Source organism: Notamacropus eugenii, chromosome 2, assembly GCF_028372415.1.
Source record: "Notamacropus eugenii isolate mMacEug1 chromosome 2, mMacEug1.pri_v2, whole genome shotgun sequence".
Classification (NCBI taxonomy): Eukaryota; Metazoa; Chordata; class Mammalia; order Diprotodontia; family Macropodidae; genus Notamacropus; species Notamacropus eugenii.
This window is the reverse complement of record NC_092873.1, coordinates 510,896,178-510,915,504: the sequence shown is the minus strand read 5'-3', so window position 1 is coordinate 510,915,504 and position 19,327 is coordinate 510,896,178. Positions and strand designations below refer to the sequence as shown.

General features: G+C 43.5%; 1 protein-coding gene across 6 annotated transcripts in view; it reads left to right on the top strand.

The window, feature by feature from the left end:
- Window positions 1-19,327, top strand: part of FAF1 (Fas associated factor 1) — a 466,037-nt gene that overhangs the window by 382,894 nt on the left and 63,816 nt on the right. For all 6 annotated transcript variants that reach the window (XM_072649394.1, XM_072649398.1, XM_072649395.1 and 3 more), the window contains 2 exons: window positions 1,712-1,848; window positions 4,636-4,724. In XM_072649394.1, coding sequence (XP_072505495.1) covers window positions 1,712-1,848; window positions 4,636-4,724 — 226 coding nt within the window. The remainder of the gene's footprint in view (window positions 1-1,711; window positions 1,849-4,635; window positions 4,725-19,327) is intronic.

Here is a 19,327-nt window from a genome sequence, read left to right as displayed (position 1 = left end):
ATTACTGAATTTCCCATCACTAGAAGTCCTCTCAGGTATCCCCAAGATGAAAACTTGATGAAACATGGTAGAAAGGAGAAAGAATAGCCTGGGCTTGATGGCCAGCCCCTGAGATCCCTAAAAACTCTGATTTTGTGAACAGGTCAATTAAATAAGCATTTATTACCTACCTGCTGTATGCAAAGCATTGAGGAGATGCAAAGTTTAGATAATACCTAGACCCTTCCTTCACAGAGTTCCAAATCTCAGTAGAAGGGTGTGCCACATCAATAATACTGAAGACTCAAATGCATTAGAGAGAAGTGAACAGTCTTTGTGAGGGCCCAGAATGGAAGGCCGGAAGGCCTGCACTCCTAGCTGTGACCCTGGAGAGGTCACAGGCCTTCTGAGCCTTGGTTTCTTCTTCTCTCAAGTGGGAATAACGGTCCATATACTTCTGGTCTCACAGAGTTTTTAATAGAAAAGCACGTTGTAACACTTGAGTCAGTACAAATGAGTAATAATCGTCATTACTGAATGTACCAAGGACCATGAAGGGGAGCTTCCATTGCGAAAGCTGACAATGGCAGTGCCCTATAATAGAGCCAGAGGGTGACGTCTGTCACTGGAGGCCTTCAGGGACATTCAGCCCAAACTTCCAGAATGAGGAGCAGTTTCGCAGCAAGAAATGTCTTGGCTTTAAGAATTAAAGGGGCCAGTTCTGTTGTGAGTTTGGGTCTCCAATGAACCTGAGCACATGGCATTTTAAGGCCGTTTGTCTTTCTAAATAGATTTGCCATCTAGCTCATGTGGTGACAGGACTTTGCTCATCAGACAGAACATATTTCAGAGCAGTTGTTACCTAAAATATTATCATAAGGCATAAGAAAACACACGATTTAAGTTGCCTTTCATGAACATAATTAAGAATTAATAAGCTGGTACCAGTGGCCAGCCCTCAGAATTTCCACTGTTTTGCCTTTTGTGACCCGTGTTATTAAAAGTCCATTATTTTTACAGACTTTATTAAATTGGATCTTATTAAAGCATTCTGTATTTGCATTTGGTCTTTCATAATTCATTATTATTATGACATTTACTTTTTACCATCAGATCTGAAAACATATCATAAGCTACCCTTTTCTCTTGAAAGAAATGCTAATTTCAAACAGTCCTCTAATGGAGGAGAGAAGCTTTATCAGTTTTTTCATTTATTCCTGATCGTGGTAAGAATACTAATGCTGGACTTCACTATGCTAATATCTCAGAGCTTTTTTTGGTCAAAAGCTTAGAATTATTGTTTTTATCCTAGTACTAAGTATGAAGTGAGAAGGTCACTGCTTCCAGAGAAAACATCCTTCAGACACTGAAGAAGGACTACATGTTAGCGTGAGATTTCTGGGCCAAAGCCTAGTGCTTAGAGCAACAACACACATCTGAAATCTTCTTGGGTTTTTTTGCACTAATAAACTAAAAAAAGAAAAGTAAAAATTCTCACTGTTTGGAGACAAATAGAGGCCTAGGAGCTGATCAGTGTGGGATGGACCCAAGTGATCCATCTGTCTGCCTTTTTCAGTACAGCCAGCTTTGATCTGGGGTCAGATTTTTAGCAGTCTGTGCCTCTGTCAGACCACCAGCCTCATGGCCACATGTCTCCCGTAGAATGGCACAGATGACCCCAGTGCTGAGGAAGATACCCTGAGTCACCTTCCTTTTTCCTGTCTCCTGTTAGGTTCCTGACGATGTGCACGAGACACTTTGGTAGCGTAGTGGCTCAGACCATTCGAACTCAAAAGACAGATCAGTTTCCACTTTTCCTCATCATCATGGGAAAGCGCTCATCAAATGAAGTGTTAAATGTCATACAAGGTAAGACCCCACACCGTCCTCCAATGTAGGGCCATGCTCCTGCAGCCACAGTGCCACTGGTGCTAGAGCCTGGCCCTTTGCCTTTTTTTTTGCCTCCATGCTACATGTTCTTAACATCAAGGTATTCTAATAGAAGGAAGCATCATGGGACACTGGACAAAGTACAGGGTTTAAAATCAGAAAATCTGGGTTTAATTCTTGACTCTGCTGCCACTTGTGTGTCCCTGGACAAGTCACTGGACCTCATTTTCCCCCTCTGTAAAATGAACTTGAGCTAGATGATCATAAAGGTCCTTTTCAGCTCCAAGCCAGAGTTTTGTGTAAGGAGTCTTCAGAAAGGCCAGCAGCAGTCCCTGGTGCAAATACAGCTAATATAGTTGTTAAATGTCGAGGGTAGAACATCTCTATTGTGACTGGTCATGGCCACTGAGGTCTTGCTTCAAGACTCAACTCAAGCACCACTTTCTACCTGAAGTCATTCTTGGTGCCCCAAGATGCTAATTCCCTTTCTCCCTAAATTAACTTGTATTTTTAGAGAGAAGATAAAACCCTATGGGGCTTAATATGTATTATAAACCAGCAAAAGAGACTTGAGCAGAACAGCCAGGTAGGTTAGGATGATGACAACTCAGGTGCACAATGACCCAAAAACCCAGAGAGGAGAGAGTGACCACCAATGGTATCAGCTGCCAAGAGGATCTGTCAGGACTTGGCTTGTGCTGTGTGCTGAGCAGAGAAAGGCAAAAACAGACCCAGTGCCTGCCCTCAGTGAGTTGGCAGTCTGGAGAAAAGTATTGGACTTTTAAAAAGTTGATCTAGATTTCACTCGCAGCTCTCTGCTGCTACCTGTTCTGTAAGTGGTAAGACTTGAAAGGTAGGAAAGGACCAGGTTGTGAAAGGTTTTATATGAAAAACAGATCAGCTTGTATTTGCTCCTGGAGGTAATAGGGAGGCACGGTAGTAGGGGGGTGACATAGTAGTAGGGTAATGGCATAGTCAGACGTATGCTTTAGAAAAAAGAAAGAGAATGAATTGGCTTAGAGAGAATTGAAGCAAGATAAATTAAGTCTAGTCAAGAGGTGATGAGGGTCTGAACCAGACTGGTGGCAATGTGAGTGAAGAGAAGGGGATGTAGCTGAGATAGGAAGGTGGAAATGACAAGATCTGCCAGCAGATTTGATGTGTGGGGTGAGTGAGAATGAGGAGTAAGGGAAGTCACCGAGATTACGGGCTTAGTGACTGGGAGGATGATGACAGCCTCCACAGTGGAGACACATTTGGAAGAGGGGAGAGGTTGGGCAGAGTGATCATGAGTTCTGTTTTAGACATGTTGAATTGGAAAGCATCTTTGCAAGATGCTTTTCAAAACCTAATACAGTTTTGTAAAACTGTATTAGTTTCAGCAATTTTTATTATTGTTATTCATCCGAGTTCCTGGGGCCTAATTCCAGCTCTACTAGATGTATAGCTTTGGGCAAGTTACCAGCCTTCTGTGGGTGGGCCTTGATTTCTTGGGCTAGATACTCTCAATTCTAATAGGATCTTGTGGCTCTCTGGGCTTGGGACAGATGTCAAACCAGTGATTTCATTGAAGGAGCTTACAAACATCAGTCCTTATCAGAAGATCTCACCATATTTCTTAGCCATTAATGCAGCGGTGCTTTGAGACACTGAATTTTTCCCGTAGCCCGTAACTGAAAGAAGCCACAAAGGTCTTTGTTTATTTTTGTGTCATTTCTTTGGTGGCTGTTGCTGCTTGAGCAGAATTTACGACCTGGAGCTCTCACTGGCTTTGGACCCTGGTAAATTGGGCTCCACCACTGACTCTGGAAACTGACTTTCCTTCTTTGTAGCACCATTTTCTCCTCTGTAAATGAGATGGGCAGACAGGCTTTCCAGGTAGAGACAGTGCTGGACTTGGAGTCAGGACAGCCAGGGTTCTGATCTCATATTTCACACTCCCTTTGCAAATCATTCAGTCTCTTTGAACAACAGGGTCATAGGTCCTAGCTAGAGGCATCTTAGAGATCGTTGAGCCCAGTCCCCTCATTTTACAGAGGAGGAAACTAAGGCTGAGAAAAGGGGAGTGATTTGCCCATGTTGACACGGCAAGTCAGTGTCAGAGGCAAACTTTGAATCTAGATCTTCTTGACTCCAAACCAAGCCTTTCATCCACTCCACCAAAAGGCTCAATGTTTGGGATAGATTGCAGCACGTATTAACAGAGTTGTCCCACCAACAAAACTGCAGATCCTTGAAGTGATCTTGTCAAATGAGGAGGTTGGATTGGCTGATGCCTGAGTAAGATTCCTTCTCTCTCTTTCAGGTTCTGACAACCCTCCTTCCCTCTCTCTTCCCCCTACCCGATATCCTGTGGGCCCAGAATAGTCGTAGAAATAAAAGCATGTCCAAAACAATAGTAGTGTGTTCATTAGCTTCTGTAAGTAACTAACTGCCCTGATGGCAAACAAGGGAAACAAGGGAAAACAAGTTTTGGTCCTTAATTCTCAAGCATCTGTTACAGAACTTTAATGGGCAGAATGTCACTATCCATCACATATAAGTTCTTGAATTTCAGCTGTCAATGTTGCCCATCACCACTTCCTAGTTGAACATGTCAAACTTCTCAATGAAAAGACAAATTAAAATGTTTTAATGAGATATTAAGCATTCTAATCTGTAATTTTTCCCCACACTATTTATTCCTTCCTGATTAATTCAAGAATTGCTTTCCATTTTTTAATAACTTTAATAATGTGAAGTTCTGCAATCTTCTTATGTTGCTAGGTAACACAACAGTGGATGAGCTCATGATGAGGCTGATGGCTGCAGTGGAGATCTTCATGGCCCAACAGCAGGAAGACATAAAGGATGAGGTAAGGTCAAAGGTAACAGAGCTGGATATGGTGGCCTTGAAGGTCCTTTCCAGCTGTGAGAATCTATAAGCCTAACACTAGAGCCCTGAAAAATGTCTAGTGGATGACAGGGCCCTGAGCAGGAAAGAAGCAATGAAGGAAATGAGGTCCATCCTTTCTTTGGTAGAGGGACTCCCAGGTGAGGAAACTGCCGATGCAAGTCTTCACCTACTCAGTGATCCTAGATCCTCCACTCCAGAAAAGTTCGGTGACTTGAGCATAGTCACACAGCCAAGATGTGGTAGTGGTCCTCCTGGCTTTAAGGCGTGGCCTCTCGGGATGTAGGCAGTGTTTGATCCATGATTTTGTGATTCTGAATGAATTCCGTTGAATATGGATTATGGCAATTTATGGAAAAAAGGAAGGGGAGAGAGAAAGGAAAGAAACAAGAATGGATTAAGCATCTGCTATGTGCTAGGCCCTGTTCTAAGTACTTTACAAATATGATCTCATTTGAACCTGCTAGCAAGAGAGGAGAATAGGTGGTGCTGTTATAATCTACTTGGAATAAATGAAGAAACTGAGGCTGGTTTGCCCGGGTCACACAGCTAAGAGAGTATCTGAGGCCAAATTTAAACCCAGACTTTCCTAACCCCAAATACAATACTCAGTCTTTTGTGCCACCAGCTGCCTAAGGACATCAAATGGAAAAATGACACCAGCACACTTGTGTGGCACTTGTAGCCCTGCTGTGCAAAGCATTTTCCTGCTGGCACTACTGTGAGGTGAGCACCAGCATCATGACTTTCATTTGGGCTATGGAGGAATGTGACTCCGACAAGCCGTTTATACTTCCTAGCCAAAAGTCTGAGTGAAGGAGTTCCAGATGGGCAGCGCCAAAAGCTGAGGAGAGCTTGCACTGCAGACAGTGTGCACTTCCTGTCTGTAAAGTTACTTAAGTTCATCATAAACAAGTCAGTATTTCAATCATGCAGTGATAGAGGCAGTCAGGCACATAGTAGAAAGATGTTTATCTGTTACTCTGTCAACTGATAGTGACATTTTAAAGTAATGAAGCACTGTTCTTAGTTAGGAATTTGTAATAATAGGTGTGTTGCCTCCCCAGATTACCTTTATCCTGTTCTAGAGACACTGATTGACAGTAATGCACAAAGCTCGCTCCTCAGCCATATCCATTGGGTATCTCGTTAGTGCCAGATTTACTGATTATGTTGTGTGAGAATATGAATGCACATTATTTGCATGGGGATTTCCCAGTTCACTCTTTCTTCGTAATTTGTGTTCCCCAGAACTCATTGGTAAAGAAATTGACTCTAATTCCTTTAATGCTGAGCACAAATTTTAATATGAGGGTTATGGGAAAAATCCAAGGCCCAATATAGTTGAATTTTTTATTGCATTTTGGCTTCAAGATGTTAGGATTTCTGTTTGCTTCATAAGTGTCTTCTGGAAAGTCATTGTGCAGCACAAGTGAAAGACCTAAAAGAAGCTCTTAAGTCTAGAGAACTGTTGTGTATATTATTCAGTCAGTAAACATTTATTAAGCACTTACTATGTGCCATACACTGTGCTAAGCAAGAATATTCTCCAAATCTTTAAAGCTCAAGTAGCAGCTGAATATAGGATAAGAAAGAAAGACTTCCACTGGCAATTGTGAATTTCCCTTGGTCATTTTTTAAAAGAAAATCCTAATAAGCTTGTGATTCAGTTATGATCAGGAAAGGAAGACTGCTTGGGGGCCCAGTCTCTCTAAAACTAACTTAATCCAGAGCATTGTATCGAGACCAGTGCCCCATGCACTCAGCAATGCAGGTCCCTTTGGCTAAGAAGGATCCATGCAAGGGTCTGACTCCTGGGGCTCTGCCCAAAGTCTTCTTCAGGGTTCTTGGTAGGAAAGTGATAGGGTTGAGGAGAAAGATTCCTAGACTGGGGTCAAGGGTTACTTTCTGGGGCCACCCTGGAGTCTAATGTGGGGTAAGTGATTTCCCTGCTCTGGATCACTATCTACCCCTCCAGGAAGTGAGGGTGCTTCAGCTCTTGAAGGCTGTCTTCTTCCACTGTATCCTTATCTTCTATTTCAGTGGGCTCGTATCGAAGTGGTCCTGAAATAAGCTGCTGTTCTATTTTTTAATTTGAATATTATATGGACTATTGTGATGGTGGATAAAATAATTACTTTTGATAGTTGAATCAGAGTATTCGATGTAAGTTCAACTCATTATCATTCCCTTTAATCCCTTACCTCGTCAAAATTTCAGTCTGTTGCCAATTCGTTTTGTTTTTACCTTGTTACAGTCTCACATATGTCCCCTTAACTCTACTCACACAGGCATTACCTCATCTCCTCATGCCTCAACTATTTCAATAATCTCCTTATTGTTATCCTTGCTTCACATCTCTCCTGACTCAAATACAACTTCTGTTCAGAGGCCAAAGGGATCTTTCTGAAGCATGGTTCTGACCATGTCACCCTCCTTTTCCAGTGGTTCCCCCTTACCTCCAGGATCCAATAGAAAGTCTTCCATGTAGCATTTATAAACTCCATAAACTGGCCCTTTCTGACCTTTCCAGGCTTCACCCCCTTCATGTACTCTGGGGACCCAGTGGCACTGGCCTCCATGCTGTCATACAACACTCCATCTGCCTTCTCCATCGCTTGCCCAGCTCTGCTCCCAACTTTCTAGGCTTGGACCCTTTCTGTCCATCCCAGCCTCACCACTCCTAAAAGCTCCCTTTTGTGTTTTGTCGTCCCCCATTGGAATATGAGCTCTCTTTGTGCTTATACTTGTGTCCCTAGCACATAAGAAGTCCTTAATAAGTGCTCCTTGTCTTGCCTTGTTGCCTTGCTATTCTCCATACCTGTAATGTTCTCCTTCCTCAGCCCCAATCCAGTCTTCTACAGGAAGTAAGTCTCGCCCCTCTCACACGACTTTCCATCTACTCCCTACTTGTCTAGTTATTTACATATCTTCTCCTGCATTGGGATGTGAGCTCCTTGAGGCCAGGGATTGGCCTTTCTTTGCATCCTCACAGCCTTTAGTGCAGTAGCTGGCACACAGCAAGTGCTTAATGAATACTTGTTGATTGTAGACTTGCTGAATGCATCCTCAGTATAATTCAGTAACTGCTCAGAAGCAGCAGTGTTCACCTCTTTGTGCTCTCACATAACTTTGAGCTCTTCTCGAGGGTTATGGTTGTTGTTATCATTAGGATAATAATTTACATTTATAGATTACCGTATACTGTGCAGTACCACTGAACACTATTCATCAGTCTCTCATCATAAACATCAGGATTCACCTACAAGAGAGAGGTATATGCTTATCCAGCATATTGTCACCATTGTGATGGAAGGAGGTCCCAGCATAGAGTCTGGGTGGAGGAAGGATTCCCTATAGATGTGACTCCTATTTATCTATGACATCACCCTGATTGCATCCAGCCAAAAGACATCACAGAGCTTCCTGGAAGAGAGCCATGATCACCCAGAGGAGTTTGGCCTCTCCAAACACACCAAATAGACAGAGAATTCAGCACGCATTTAGATGAATACTCTATAGAGCTTGTACAACTCCTGTCCATCTGGGATACACAGTACAGGTGGACAGTGAGCAAGGCCCCAAGTTGAGAAAAAAGAAGAATGAACTGGACTGCTTTCAGGAAGATTGCCAAACATTGTTACTGACTTCAAGTGTCTTATAAGGATGTCAGTCTATCTTTTCAATACAGATGTCTTATAATGTAACAACCTGGAACATCACTGATTCCCTAAAGATAAGCTTCACACAAAGGGCAATGGAAAGGCGATGTGAGCAAACTGCAACATGTTGCCCATGGGGCACTCAGAAGAACAGAAGTTAAGGATATCATTTGGAAATTGTAGGACAAGGAAGATGGTGTGGTCATGTGGCAAAAGCAAGGGCTAACTGATACCCTAGTGATATTGGTAACAATCAAGGAAGACCTTCAGCATGTTGGTGGATTCCACATGGAAGCTTTTGGGGAAGGATAAAGAGAGTTCTACAGGATGGACAAGCACTCATAGACTGTCAGCAGCACTGTTGGAAGGAACTCCCAATCTCTGATATCATAAACCCCTTTGAACATTCGATTATTATGTCATACAAAATATTTTCTCTCTAATAGCCTTATAAAGTAAATAGAACAAATATTATCATCTCAGTTTTGCAAACAATGCAACTGGGACTGAGAAGTCAAGTAATTGATCCGTGGTCAAACAACGATGTCACTCTCAGATACAATATTCAAACCCAAGTCCCCTAACTTCAAGCCACTACAGTATATTATCATTCATTCATTCAACAGATGTCTGCAGTATTTACCATATGGGAGGAACCTGTGCTTAGTGCTGTGGAAGGTACCAGTGTGAAGAAGAGTTTGTGGTCCAGCAGGAGAGTTAAGAAATGTGCACAAATAACTGTTGTGCAAGGTAGGAGGAGCTGCACAGACAAAATTATTCAACCTAGCTGCTCTTGATGAATCCAAGTTCCTTGGTCCAGATGAACTAAATTCTCTGGTCTTGAAAGAACTGGCTCATGTGTTTGCTGAGCCACTATAACCAATATTTGAAAGGTCATCAGAAACAGGAAAGTAGTACCACAGCACTGGAGGACATGGACCCAGTTCGCAAAAGAGAAGACCACAGAGTCTATACTCCATAGGCTGGTGGTGTTGACTTCAGTTCCTAGTAACATTCTAGAATGGATCCTTGGAGACAAGTTTGTTAAACATCCAGAAAGGGAAGAGTCTTTACTGAGCGAGCATGACTTCCTCAGGAACTGTCCTACCAGACTCGTCTCATTTCCTTTGGTAATAAAATGACTAGTAGACTATAGAGAAGGGAAACTGGGAGAAGAGTAAGATAGTCATAGGGACCCAGAACATATTGGCTCCCCAGACTCTTCACCAGAATGTTTGCTAACCATTCAGTATCTCCATGGAAGGAGGGTGGTTCACTCAGGGCCTGGACTGGGCCCTGGCTTGTTTTAACACTTTGTGTGAATGGTTTGGATAAAGGCCTAGATGACATGCTCATTCCGTTTGCCAATGATTCTGCCCCCTGCTTTGTCTGTTCCTAGAGGGTAGAACTAAGAGCAAAGGATGGGAGTTGTAGGGAGGTAGATTTAGGCTGGGCTTAGCCTGAGTCGAATAGGCTGGCTTCAGTGGGAATTCTCCTCACCACCAGCAGCACCAGGACTACCAGAGCTCACATTTCTGTGGTTCTTTTGGGTTTGCACATCTCAGCGCTTACCACGGTACCTAGCACACAATGGGAACTTCGTAAATACTGGTTGACTAACTGACCATTTTCCCTGTAGCAGCCCTGGGAGATGTATAAGAAGGTACTATCCCCATTTTGCAGATGAAACTGAAACTCAGAGAACTTAATGGACTTGTCGAGGTTTGCACAGCTAATAAGTATCAGAACTACGAATTGAAACCATGTTTCCTGACTGGAGGTCTTCTCAAGCAAAAGCTCAGGGATTACTTGCTGGGGGTGGTTGTAGAAGAAATTCAAAGAAAAAGTTAGTGGAGGGCAGAAGGGAGACATAATAGAGGTACTTCTATTTTGCTTCTGTGTTCTTTGTTAAGGAGAATAAATGATCTTTAGATCAATAAGAGTAGAAAGGGAACCTCCAGATAGGTAAGGAAATATTAGCATGGCACCTAGCCGCCTTTGATGAGTCATTGCTATGGACTGAATTGCATTCCAGGATATTGAGACAACTGGTAGATGTGATTGCTTGAGCCTTTGTCAGTGATCTTTAAAAGACCATGGAGAACACAAGAAATAGAGCAGCCTCCAAAATATAAAGCATCTAAGCTGTCAGAAGACCTGTCCATCAGATAAAGATGTTAAATAACCCATTTCAGAAAACAAAATCAGTCTAGCTGTAAAGGAGCCATGGAGGCAGCAGAAGAAAGGGGAGAGGGGGGAATGACTCCTGGGCCTGGTGAATTCATAGGAGAATTCTTATCAGACTTTTTAAAAATAGTTAGTACCCATATTTCACAAATTATTCTCAAAAGTTAAGAAAGTGAACACCCAGAATCCTCTTATGAAACAAATATAGTCCTAATGCTTGAATCAGATAAAGATGAAACAGAAAGAAAACTATAGGCCAGTATCATTCATAATCATCTAATGAACATCAGCTGAAAAATTTTCAATAAAATGCTGTCAAACTAACTGCAACGATTCATCCAAGGAATCATTCTTTATGATCAAGTGAGACTTATGCCAGGGATTCAAGGAAGGTTCAACGTTAGGAAAATAATCAACATAATTAGTCATATGAAAAACTCAGACTTCTAAAAATACATCACAAAAAGCCATAGAGAAAGGGAGAGATACTGCAACAGTGGAGGACATGTCCCAGCTTTAAAAAGGCAAAAACATGGAGTCTATAAATTGTTGGCCAGTGAGCTTGATTTTGACTCCTGAAAAATTCTTAAACATTATTAAAAGAATAGTATCCAAAGTAATTATGCTCCCAAAGAGCCAGTCTGGCTTCAGCAAGAACAAGTCATGCCATGTGAGGCTTTTTTTTTTTTTTTGGACAATTTTACTAATGTGGTCGACCACCGGAATATTGCAGTTCACCTAGATTTTATTGAAGCATCTGTCATGCTCCTTTATACAGAAGATTTGTAGGGTGTAGGTGAGACACTAATACAGCTAAAAAGATTCCAAATTGATTGAAAGACATTTCTGTGTCTTAGAAGGAAGTCTGCAGTGGAGTGCCCCCACTTATCTTATCTGTGTTTAGTTTCATTTAGTTTAAATTAACATTGTTATCAGTGATTGTAGATGTAAGACTTTGATGAGTGACTGAGAAGCCCTGGGCTAGAGTTTCACCTCTGACATTTGGTGCCCAGTCGCTTCACCCCTCAAGGCTTCAGGTCACTAAGCCTCTCTGTTGCAGAACTGGGGTCTGTCTGCCTTGGAAGAGGGAGCTTCCCATCCCAGAGTCCCCTGTGTCAGTACACTCACAGGTCCTTGGATATATCATGAGATAACATGTTAATCAGATCAGCAAGTGGCTTAAAACTGGGCTAGATAGCTATCACAACCAGTCATTGAACTTTGCAAAAACATTTATGAAGTATTGGCTGTATACAAGGCACTCTTTTATACTTTGAGGATTCAAACAGGAAGGCATCAGTCCTATACTGCCAGTAGCTCTCATTCTATGAAAGCTCCTATTGTCATCGCCTCCTGTTAAGAAGGAGAAAACATATACAGAAGGGAAGTCTCAATAATAGAGCAGCAAAGCACTTGGTAATGCTTCTTACTTCATTATTGTCACTGCCTCTGCTAAAACTGTAACCATTTCTGATGTCGAGCCATTTGGCAGCACTGAGGATTTTGGCCAAGACAACTTTCCTAAGAAGGTGGTGGATGACAAAGTCTTGCTCCAAACTTAATGTTGGATCAAATCTAAGATGAGATTAAAGAGGTGAATATAAAGTCTTATACTTGGGTTCTGAAGATCAGTTTCTGAGGTATAAGATTGGGGGGGGGGCCGGGGCCGGAATGACTGCAACACAACTCTTCCAAGAGATCTAGGGGTTTTGCTGGGCTGCAATAAACTCAGGATGAATCAGTGGAGTGATTCAGCAGCTAAACCAAAACTAATGCAGTCTTAGGCGGCATGAAGGCAGGCATTGTGTTGAAAACTAGGGGGGCGATAATATCTACTTACTGCATGCCAGGCACTGGGCTACATTCAAGAGATAGAAAAAGAGAATTGAAGCAGTCTCTGCCCCAGGAGCTTATGTATACAGAGAATCACTGAACTCTGCCAAATTAAGCCTCCCCTAGTGTATTGTACTACATTTTACGGAGAATATTGGTGACTGCCCCAAGGAGGCTGACCAGGATGAGGAAGGGCCTCAAAAGGATGGGTTAAAGGAACTGGGAATGTTCAGTCTGGAGAAGGGAAGGCTCAAGGGGGAAACAACAGCCAGCAAGGGAATCAGGGATTGGACTTGCTCTTCTTTACCCAAGAGGGAAGACCTTGGGGCAGTGGGCAAAAGCTGCAGAAGGTAAGATTAGTACTCAGTGTGGTGGACAACCGCCTAATAACTCCAGCTGTCCCAAAGCAGCATGGCTTACCTGGGAAGGCAGCATGCTCTTTTTGTCATCAGCTACAGCAGGCATCAAGTGGCCTCTCAGGACTCATCCAAGACTGTAACGGTGGGAACTTCTTCTGAGCTATGATCATTTGTGTAAATAGGAAATCTGCAGGACTCATTAGCTCAGAAACGTGGTCTCCACTCACTTGCCTCTGTCGCTTTGCTCTTGCTGTCCCTTATGACCAAAGCATTCTTCCCCACTTCGTCATCTGGTGAATTTAGACCAATAAATGTTACTCAACAAGCTCAAAAGCCAGCTGCTCCCTTCAGGGACCTTCCCTGGTCCTCCCCCATCATTTTCTTCCTGGAATCCTACCCCAAGCTCTTGTTTGCACTCCTAGTGACCTTTCAGACCATGTCACCTCTGTACTTGTCAGTAGCTGTCCACTGCACTTCAGGAGCTTGGATGTCTCATCTGAGGTTGGCTGCCTCCCTGCACACAGACAGAATGGAATCGCACCCATCAAACTCACCAGTTAGAGAGATGCTGGCAGCATGGGAAGAGCCCTGTTCCTAACTACTACATCAGGAAGCTCTCCCCTTTGGAGTCTCCCCCAGAGTCTCTGTGTCCTTGTTTCTCAACCTTCTTTGTTGTCTCCTTTTCAGATCTCTCATCTTTTTTCCCCTTCTCTTTCTTCTTTCCCCGTTGTTTTTTGTCTTGATGTAGCCATAGGCAGGTTCTTGTGGTCTCTTACAATGGCAAACAGGACTTAAGAGCCTGGATTCTGTTACTGTTTTCTTAATAACAAGAATAAGTCATCCCAGACCACACAAAGAAAAACTGAAAGGACTTTTCTCTTCCCAAAGCCAGCCATATGCATGTGTTTGTTTAAAAAGGTCAACATTTCAAAGGAATCTTTTTTTATCTTTTTCTCTTCTTAAATATACAAGGCATACTTCCTGCAGATAACAATGATTTAAGAAGGACTTTACCCTTTGGGTAGATGGAGAACTTGGGATGAATGTGGCAAAAACAAAAGGGACATTTTTCACAATTGAAATCCTGCTGAAGATACTAAGGACAGAAGAGCTAAGAGATGGTATTGGTTGGGGTAACTGTCTGTGGTCGAGCTGTTGGATAGTTCTGCACTCCACGGAGACCTTACAGCACAGGCAGCCACTCCCAGAAAGTGAAATTATCCTCTTGAGAATTCAGCTTTCTCTTTCCTCAGTGCCCAGAATCTCCAGGGTCATAATTTCATAGAATTTAGAGCTAAAAGAAACCTTCAAAATCATTGAGTTCTTAGCAGAGCGCCCAGTACGTTGACTGATTGTCTCCAATTTCTTCATTTGTAGGTGGAATAACTGAGGCCCATAGAGGTTAAATGCTGTGCTTAAGGTCACACAGGGGAGGCCAGATATGAACCCAGGTCCTCTGGCCCCAAATACAAGATTCTTTATCTTACACCTGACTTCCTGTCCCCCAGTTACGTAGGTCTCCCCAGTGCCCAGACCTCTTCTTTGCAGTATCTCTAGCTGATTACTTCAGTGATGGGGCAGTGACTGCCCATTATGACAGCCCCATCAGCTTTAAGCTGGCAGGAAACTCAGAGGCCTGCTAGTCCAGCCCAAGTCAGGTCAAATCCTACCTAGAATAGTTTTTCTCTACAACTTTCCTGACAAGTGGTGATAAAGAGGCCTTCATTTGGACACATCCAGTATCACCATAGTCATTCCACCAGAAATAGTAGCAAGTCACTTAGTAAATGCCTACAATGTGCCAGGCACTGCACTAGCCTCCTAGTTCAGTTCCACTTGACTCCTGCCCCCAAAGACTTTCCTGCTTTGGAGAGAAGAAATATGCTCATGTGTACATTGGATGAGCTCCTCTACTTTTAGGGCCTCTTCAGATGCCTTCTCTTGGTATAGACATGGCCCTGGGTCTTGAAGTCTTTGCCAGCAGAGTCTACATTCTGTCTAGTCCCATCGTGCTAAGGAGCTTTTTAGGAGGGAGGTATGTCTGGCCCTGTGCCCTAAAGACCATCCCAGCTGTGTTTGGCAAAGGTCACTCACTGCCAGAGCCTTGGCCACCAAGGGAGGATACTTTCTTCTGGACACAGCTGCTGCTGAAAATCATCTTCTCAGGTGTGGTGGTACTGAGATCTACATAATAGAGGGCAGATGACCACATCCACAGACCAAAAACACTGTGGGGCAGGTTGTGATTAAGGCCCAGCTGAATGGAGCAGACTTGGCATAGGAGGCTTCAGAGCAGGGAAGGTACCCCTGGGCTAACCCAGCCAAAGGCTCCTAACCTCCTGGAGAGGAAAGTCATCATTTTCAGTTCTTCAGCCTGTTGTGGAAATAAGGTTGGGAATATAGGTGTGAAGACAACCTGGAATCTGGAGTATTTTGTATCCCAGCTTACTGCCCATGCCCAGTCATACTGTAGCCCTCCCTACCCAGTGCACACACCCCTTCTTAAAGTATCCTTTTCCAAACCAGAGAAGCTGCAAGGAGGAATCACTTGGTCCAGCTTTCTCCTACCCTCTTCTTTTTAACATTTGTGTTAACTGAGTCCTGGAGAAGCAGCTTGAACCAGGTCACCCAGAGTGCCAGGATAGAGAGGTGGGTCTCCTGACTCCTGGTCCAGGACTTTTTCCACCACACCATGCTAGCTCACTCAGAAGAGTCATTCACTTCCACTAACTTTCCTTTAGTGCTAGTGTGCCAGAGAAGAGAGGGCCAGCAATATTAGATTTGCTGTGGGCTCTGTTCTCACAGAGTTCCCTAGTGGAGGTGTTGGAAATAGTCACGAGCACATGACAATCATCCCAAACTGAGTATCAGGCCACTGGACCCAGAGGGCTCAGGAGGAGAAAGTGCGGTTGGTGACCTTGCACAGCCCTGCCTCACTCAAATTGAAGTCAGCTGCAAGTCATGTCATCCTCTTGATGTCACGGTCCTCTTCAAGAACGAAGGACAAACAACAACAAACTGCTTTGTGCAGTGAAAGGAGGAGGTTTGTTACTAACTGGACCAAGCAAGGGAGACTTCCTGCAGGAGGGGTTATTTGAATGGTAAGGAGTGAAATTTGCTGTTGTAAGAATTACAGCCTCACAGAAAGATTATTGTCATTAAAGAAACGTGTAGTACTTCCTGTGTCCAGAGATCTATGTTGCCTTCTTGGAGTTTACCTTCTAGAAGGGAGGTAAAACCGAACAGTAACACTAACACACATTAGTTAACATCAGAATGAACAGACCAGGATTATGTGTGTGGATGCCCCTCTTGAGTGCGATTATCATCAGTGGGGAGCATGTGCCAGGAGAAGGAGTCATGGCCACAGCACACTGACTGACTCTTTCATCGGTGCCTGACACCCAAGAATAGAGGCTGGATTTGTCACCAGATGCTCTTGAGAGGAGACGCCTAATTACCCATTGGCAGGAGGCTGGGCCCACCTGCTCCAGCTGAGCAGCACTGTCTCTCTTGCCTGAGGTGGGGCCTTCTCCATGGATTACAGTAACACTTTCTGACAAGCTTCAGCTGGGTGTGGCACCTAGAGCCATCACAGCCCTGCATTCTTCTTCAACTTTGTCTGTCATATTTTATTACTGTAAACTTATTTGCTGTTTCCCAGCTGGGCCGACTTGTCCAGGTCTTGTTTTCACTTACAGGAGAGCCTAACAAAGGCTGTTTATTTTTCTCGTTATGCAATATCAGCCGACTGGCTGTAGGGCTAATGCAGCTTGCCATTGTATTTTCTTCCTGAGCGGTGGCTCTGAAAGTAGCTGCCTGAATGTTTTTCATATACAAATTAAAATCTTCCACTTGTTCTAAATTCCCTTCAAGTGGTTCGTGAGTTGTTCTGAGTGTCAGAAACATGACAGGCCCCTAAAGAATGTTGGAAAGGAAGAGTCATTTAAGCAAATCCTTCACACCTAAAAGCAGGAAACATACATGCCTGAAATGTTACATTAAGCCCTCTTATGCAGGTGTTTCTCCAGAGAAAACACTCTCTTCAGGAAAAGCTCTTATGCCCTCTAAAAATCATTTTTCACCCATTAGACTTTAGATTTTCATGTTTCATAGGAGCAATTTAGAAGTTAAAAACTAATATTCCATTTGTACCAAGTCCTTGATGGCCTTAAATAAGGATTTGTAGTATTGACAAAGTCAGCAGTTCAAGGTGATCAAGCAGTAGGTCCAGGAAGGCAACAGCTGCTGCCATTAACTCAAAAGTGAGAGTTCCAGCTCCTCTCTTCCCAGGGCATCAGGTAAAAGGAGAGGGCCAGCACCTTTGAATGACCTACTGCCATTGCTCAAGCTGAGGATTTGGGAAAGGAGGTCTATAGTACAACTTACAGCCTTGTGTATTTGACCAGCTTGTCCTGGGTGTCATATGTGTCTTTGAAGGCTTTAACGTTCTGCCCAAGGTGAAAGGTAGGCACAACAAGGAAAGATCTGGGTGATGGCAACTCTGTGGCACCAAGTCAGTGACATTCTGAGCTCTTCACTTCACTGAAACTGCTCCCTCCAAAGTCATTGGTGATCTCTTTGTGGCCAAATGGTTTGATCTTCTGCCATCCCTCATCCTTGATGTCTCTGCAGCTCTTGACACTGGTGGCCATTGTCTCCTAGATGCCCTCTTCTCCCAGAGCTTTCATGACACTGCTCTCTCTTGGTTCTCCTCAGTCTCTTGCTCAGCTCTCATCTATGTCCCATCTTCTAACAATAGGTCATCCCAGGGCTCTGGCCTGGACCCCCTTTTCTAACTACACCTTCTCTCTCAATAAATTCATCAACTTTATTCAACTCTGTTTATATTCTCTTTGTAGAATATTCTCAGATCTATATACAGCCCTACCCTTCTCCTCAGTACCTGCTAGTCCCACATCTCCAGCTGCTGAACTGGATATTTCCAATTGAATGTCCCATAGAGACCTCATCTTCAAACCACCTTTCTCCCCCAGACCACTTCTCTTCGTAAATTCCCTATTTTTGTTTACACCTCCCTTTCAGTCACCCTGGTTTGTAAACTTGGAGGCATCTTCATTCACCTTCATTCACCTTTACCTATTCAGTTGCCAAGTCTTTTCTATTTTATTTTCTTGGCATCTCACTCATCAGTGCCCAGTGTATACTCCAGCAGTTCCTGCTGCCATTGAGGCCCTCAGTATCTCTTTCCTATGGCACCCTGACTCTTGCCTCTCCCACTTCAGTCCACCTTCCTGTAGCTACCAAAGTGATTGTCCTAATGCCTGGATCTGATCAGATTAATCTCCAGCTCAGTGAACTTCAGTGGCTGCTCATTGCCTTTAGGACAAAATGCAGACTCCTGTATTTGATATAAAGGTCAAAAAACAACATAAAAGGCTTTTGCAGTCTGACTCCAGCTTATCTTTCTAGGTAGATCATACATTACTCCCCTTCCATGTGACATTCCGTCTCTTTTCCACGTGCCTGGCTGTACAAACTGACCTTCTGCCTGTAATGCACTGCATCTTCACCTTCCTACAAAGCTCACCTTAAGTATCATCTCTTCAACAAGACCCTTCGTGATCCTCATTTACTAATATTTCTTTCCAGTCACTTTGTATCTATTTCTATATAGAAATTACTTCCTCTGATACAAGGAAAGGTTCTTGAAAGAAGGGGCTGTTTTATTCTCACTTTTCCCCCACTCTTCCCTGGCAGTGCCTGGCACACATTACTTAATCAACACTTGTGTATTCTCGTGAGCATACAATGGGTCTACTCTACCATCTTCAAGAGAGACGGAGGCTGTAGGTGCAGGATGAAATGGATGATGTCAGAAGCGACCTGTGTTTTGGTTTGTTTCGCTTCACTCATTACTTCATTGTGGTAAGGCAGGTACTAGGAGAAGGGATAAAGGAGTCCTTGGGAAGTAAAGTATTTAGTGGAGGAACACAAGCACTGATAGCCCTGTGACATTTAGGCTTAGATTAAGGCCTGCTTGGCTGCTTATCCATTTTGTACATGGTACAAAGTGGGGAGGGATCACTGGACAACAAAGCCAGGATCCCAAAAGACATTCACTGACTCTGGCAGTAAAATGAGTCTAAGGAGATGAAATTCAGTGAAGATAAATGTAAAGTCTTTGGTGAACTCCCAGATGTACAAACCTAGGCCCAGACTCCTGAACCCCACCTGGACATTCCCCACCGCTGCCACGTGGTCACATATCTCAGTCTCAACACAGCCAAAATGGAACCCATTTCTCTTTTTAAATTCTCTATTTCTGTCAACAGCACCATCATATTTCCATATAGCAGATTTAATTTTATTGATGGGTGCTATACAATTCAGTGAATTCATCTCTTCCAGGAAGGTGTTCACCCAGACTATTTGTGCCGGAGCTGTGATAGAGCATTCAGAGTTTGCATTGGTCTGATCAGTCATAGTCAGACACACTGAAACTTGACTCTAGCACAGTGATGTCATTTTGATCCTCTGAGAACAAAGGACAGCAACCACCA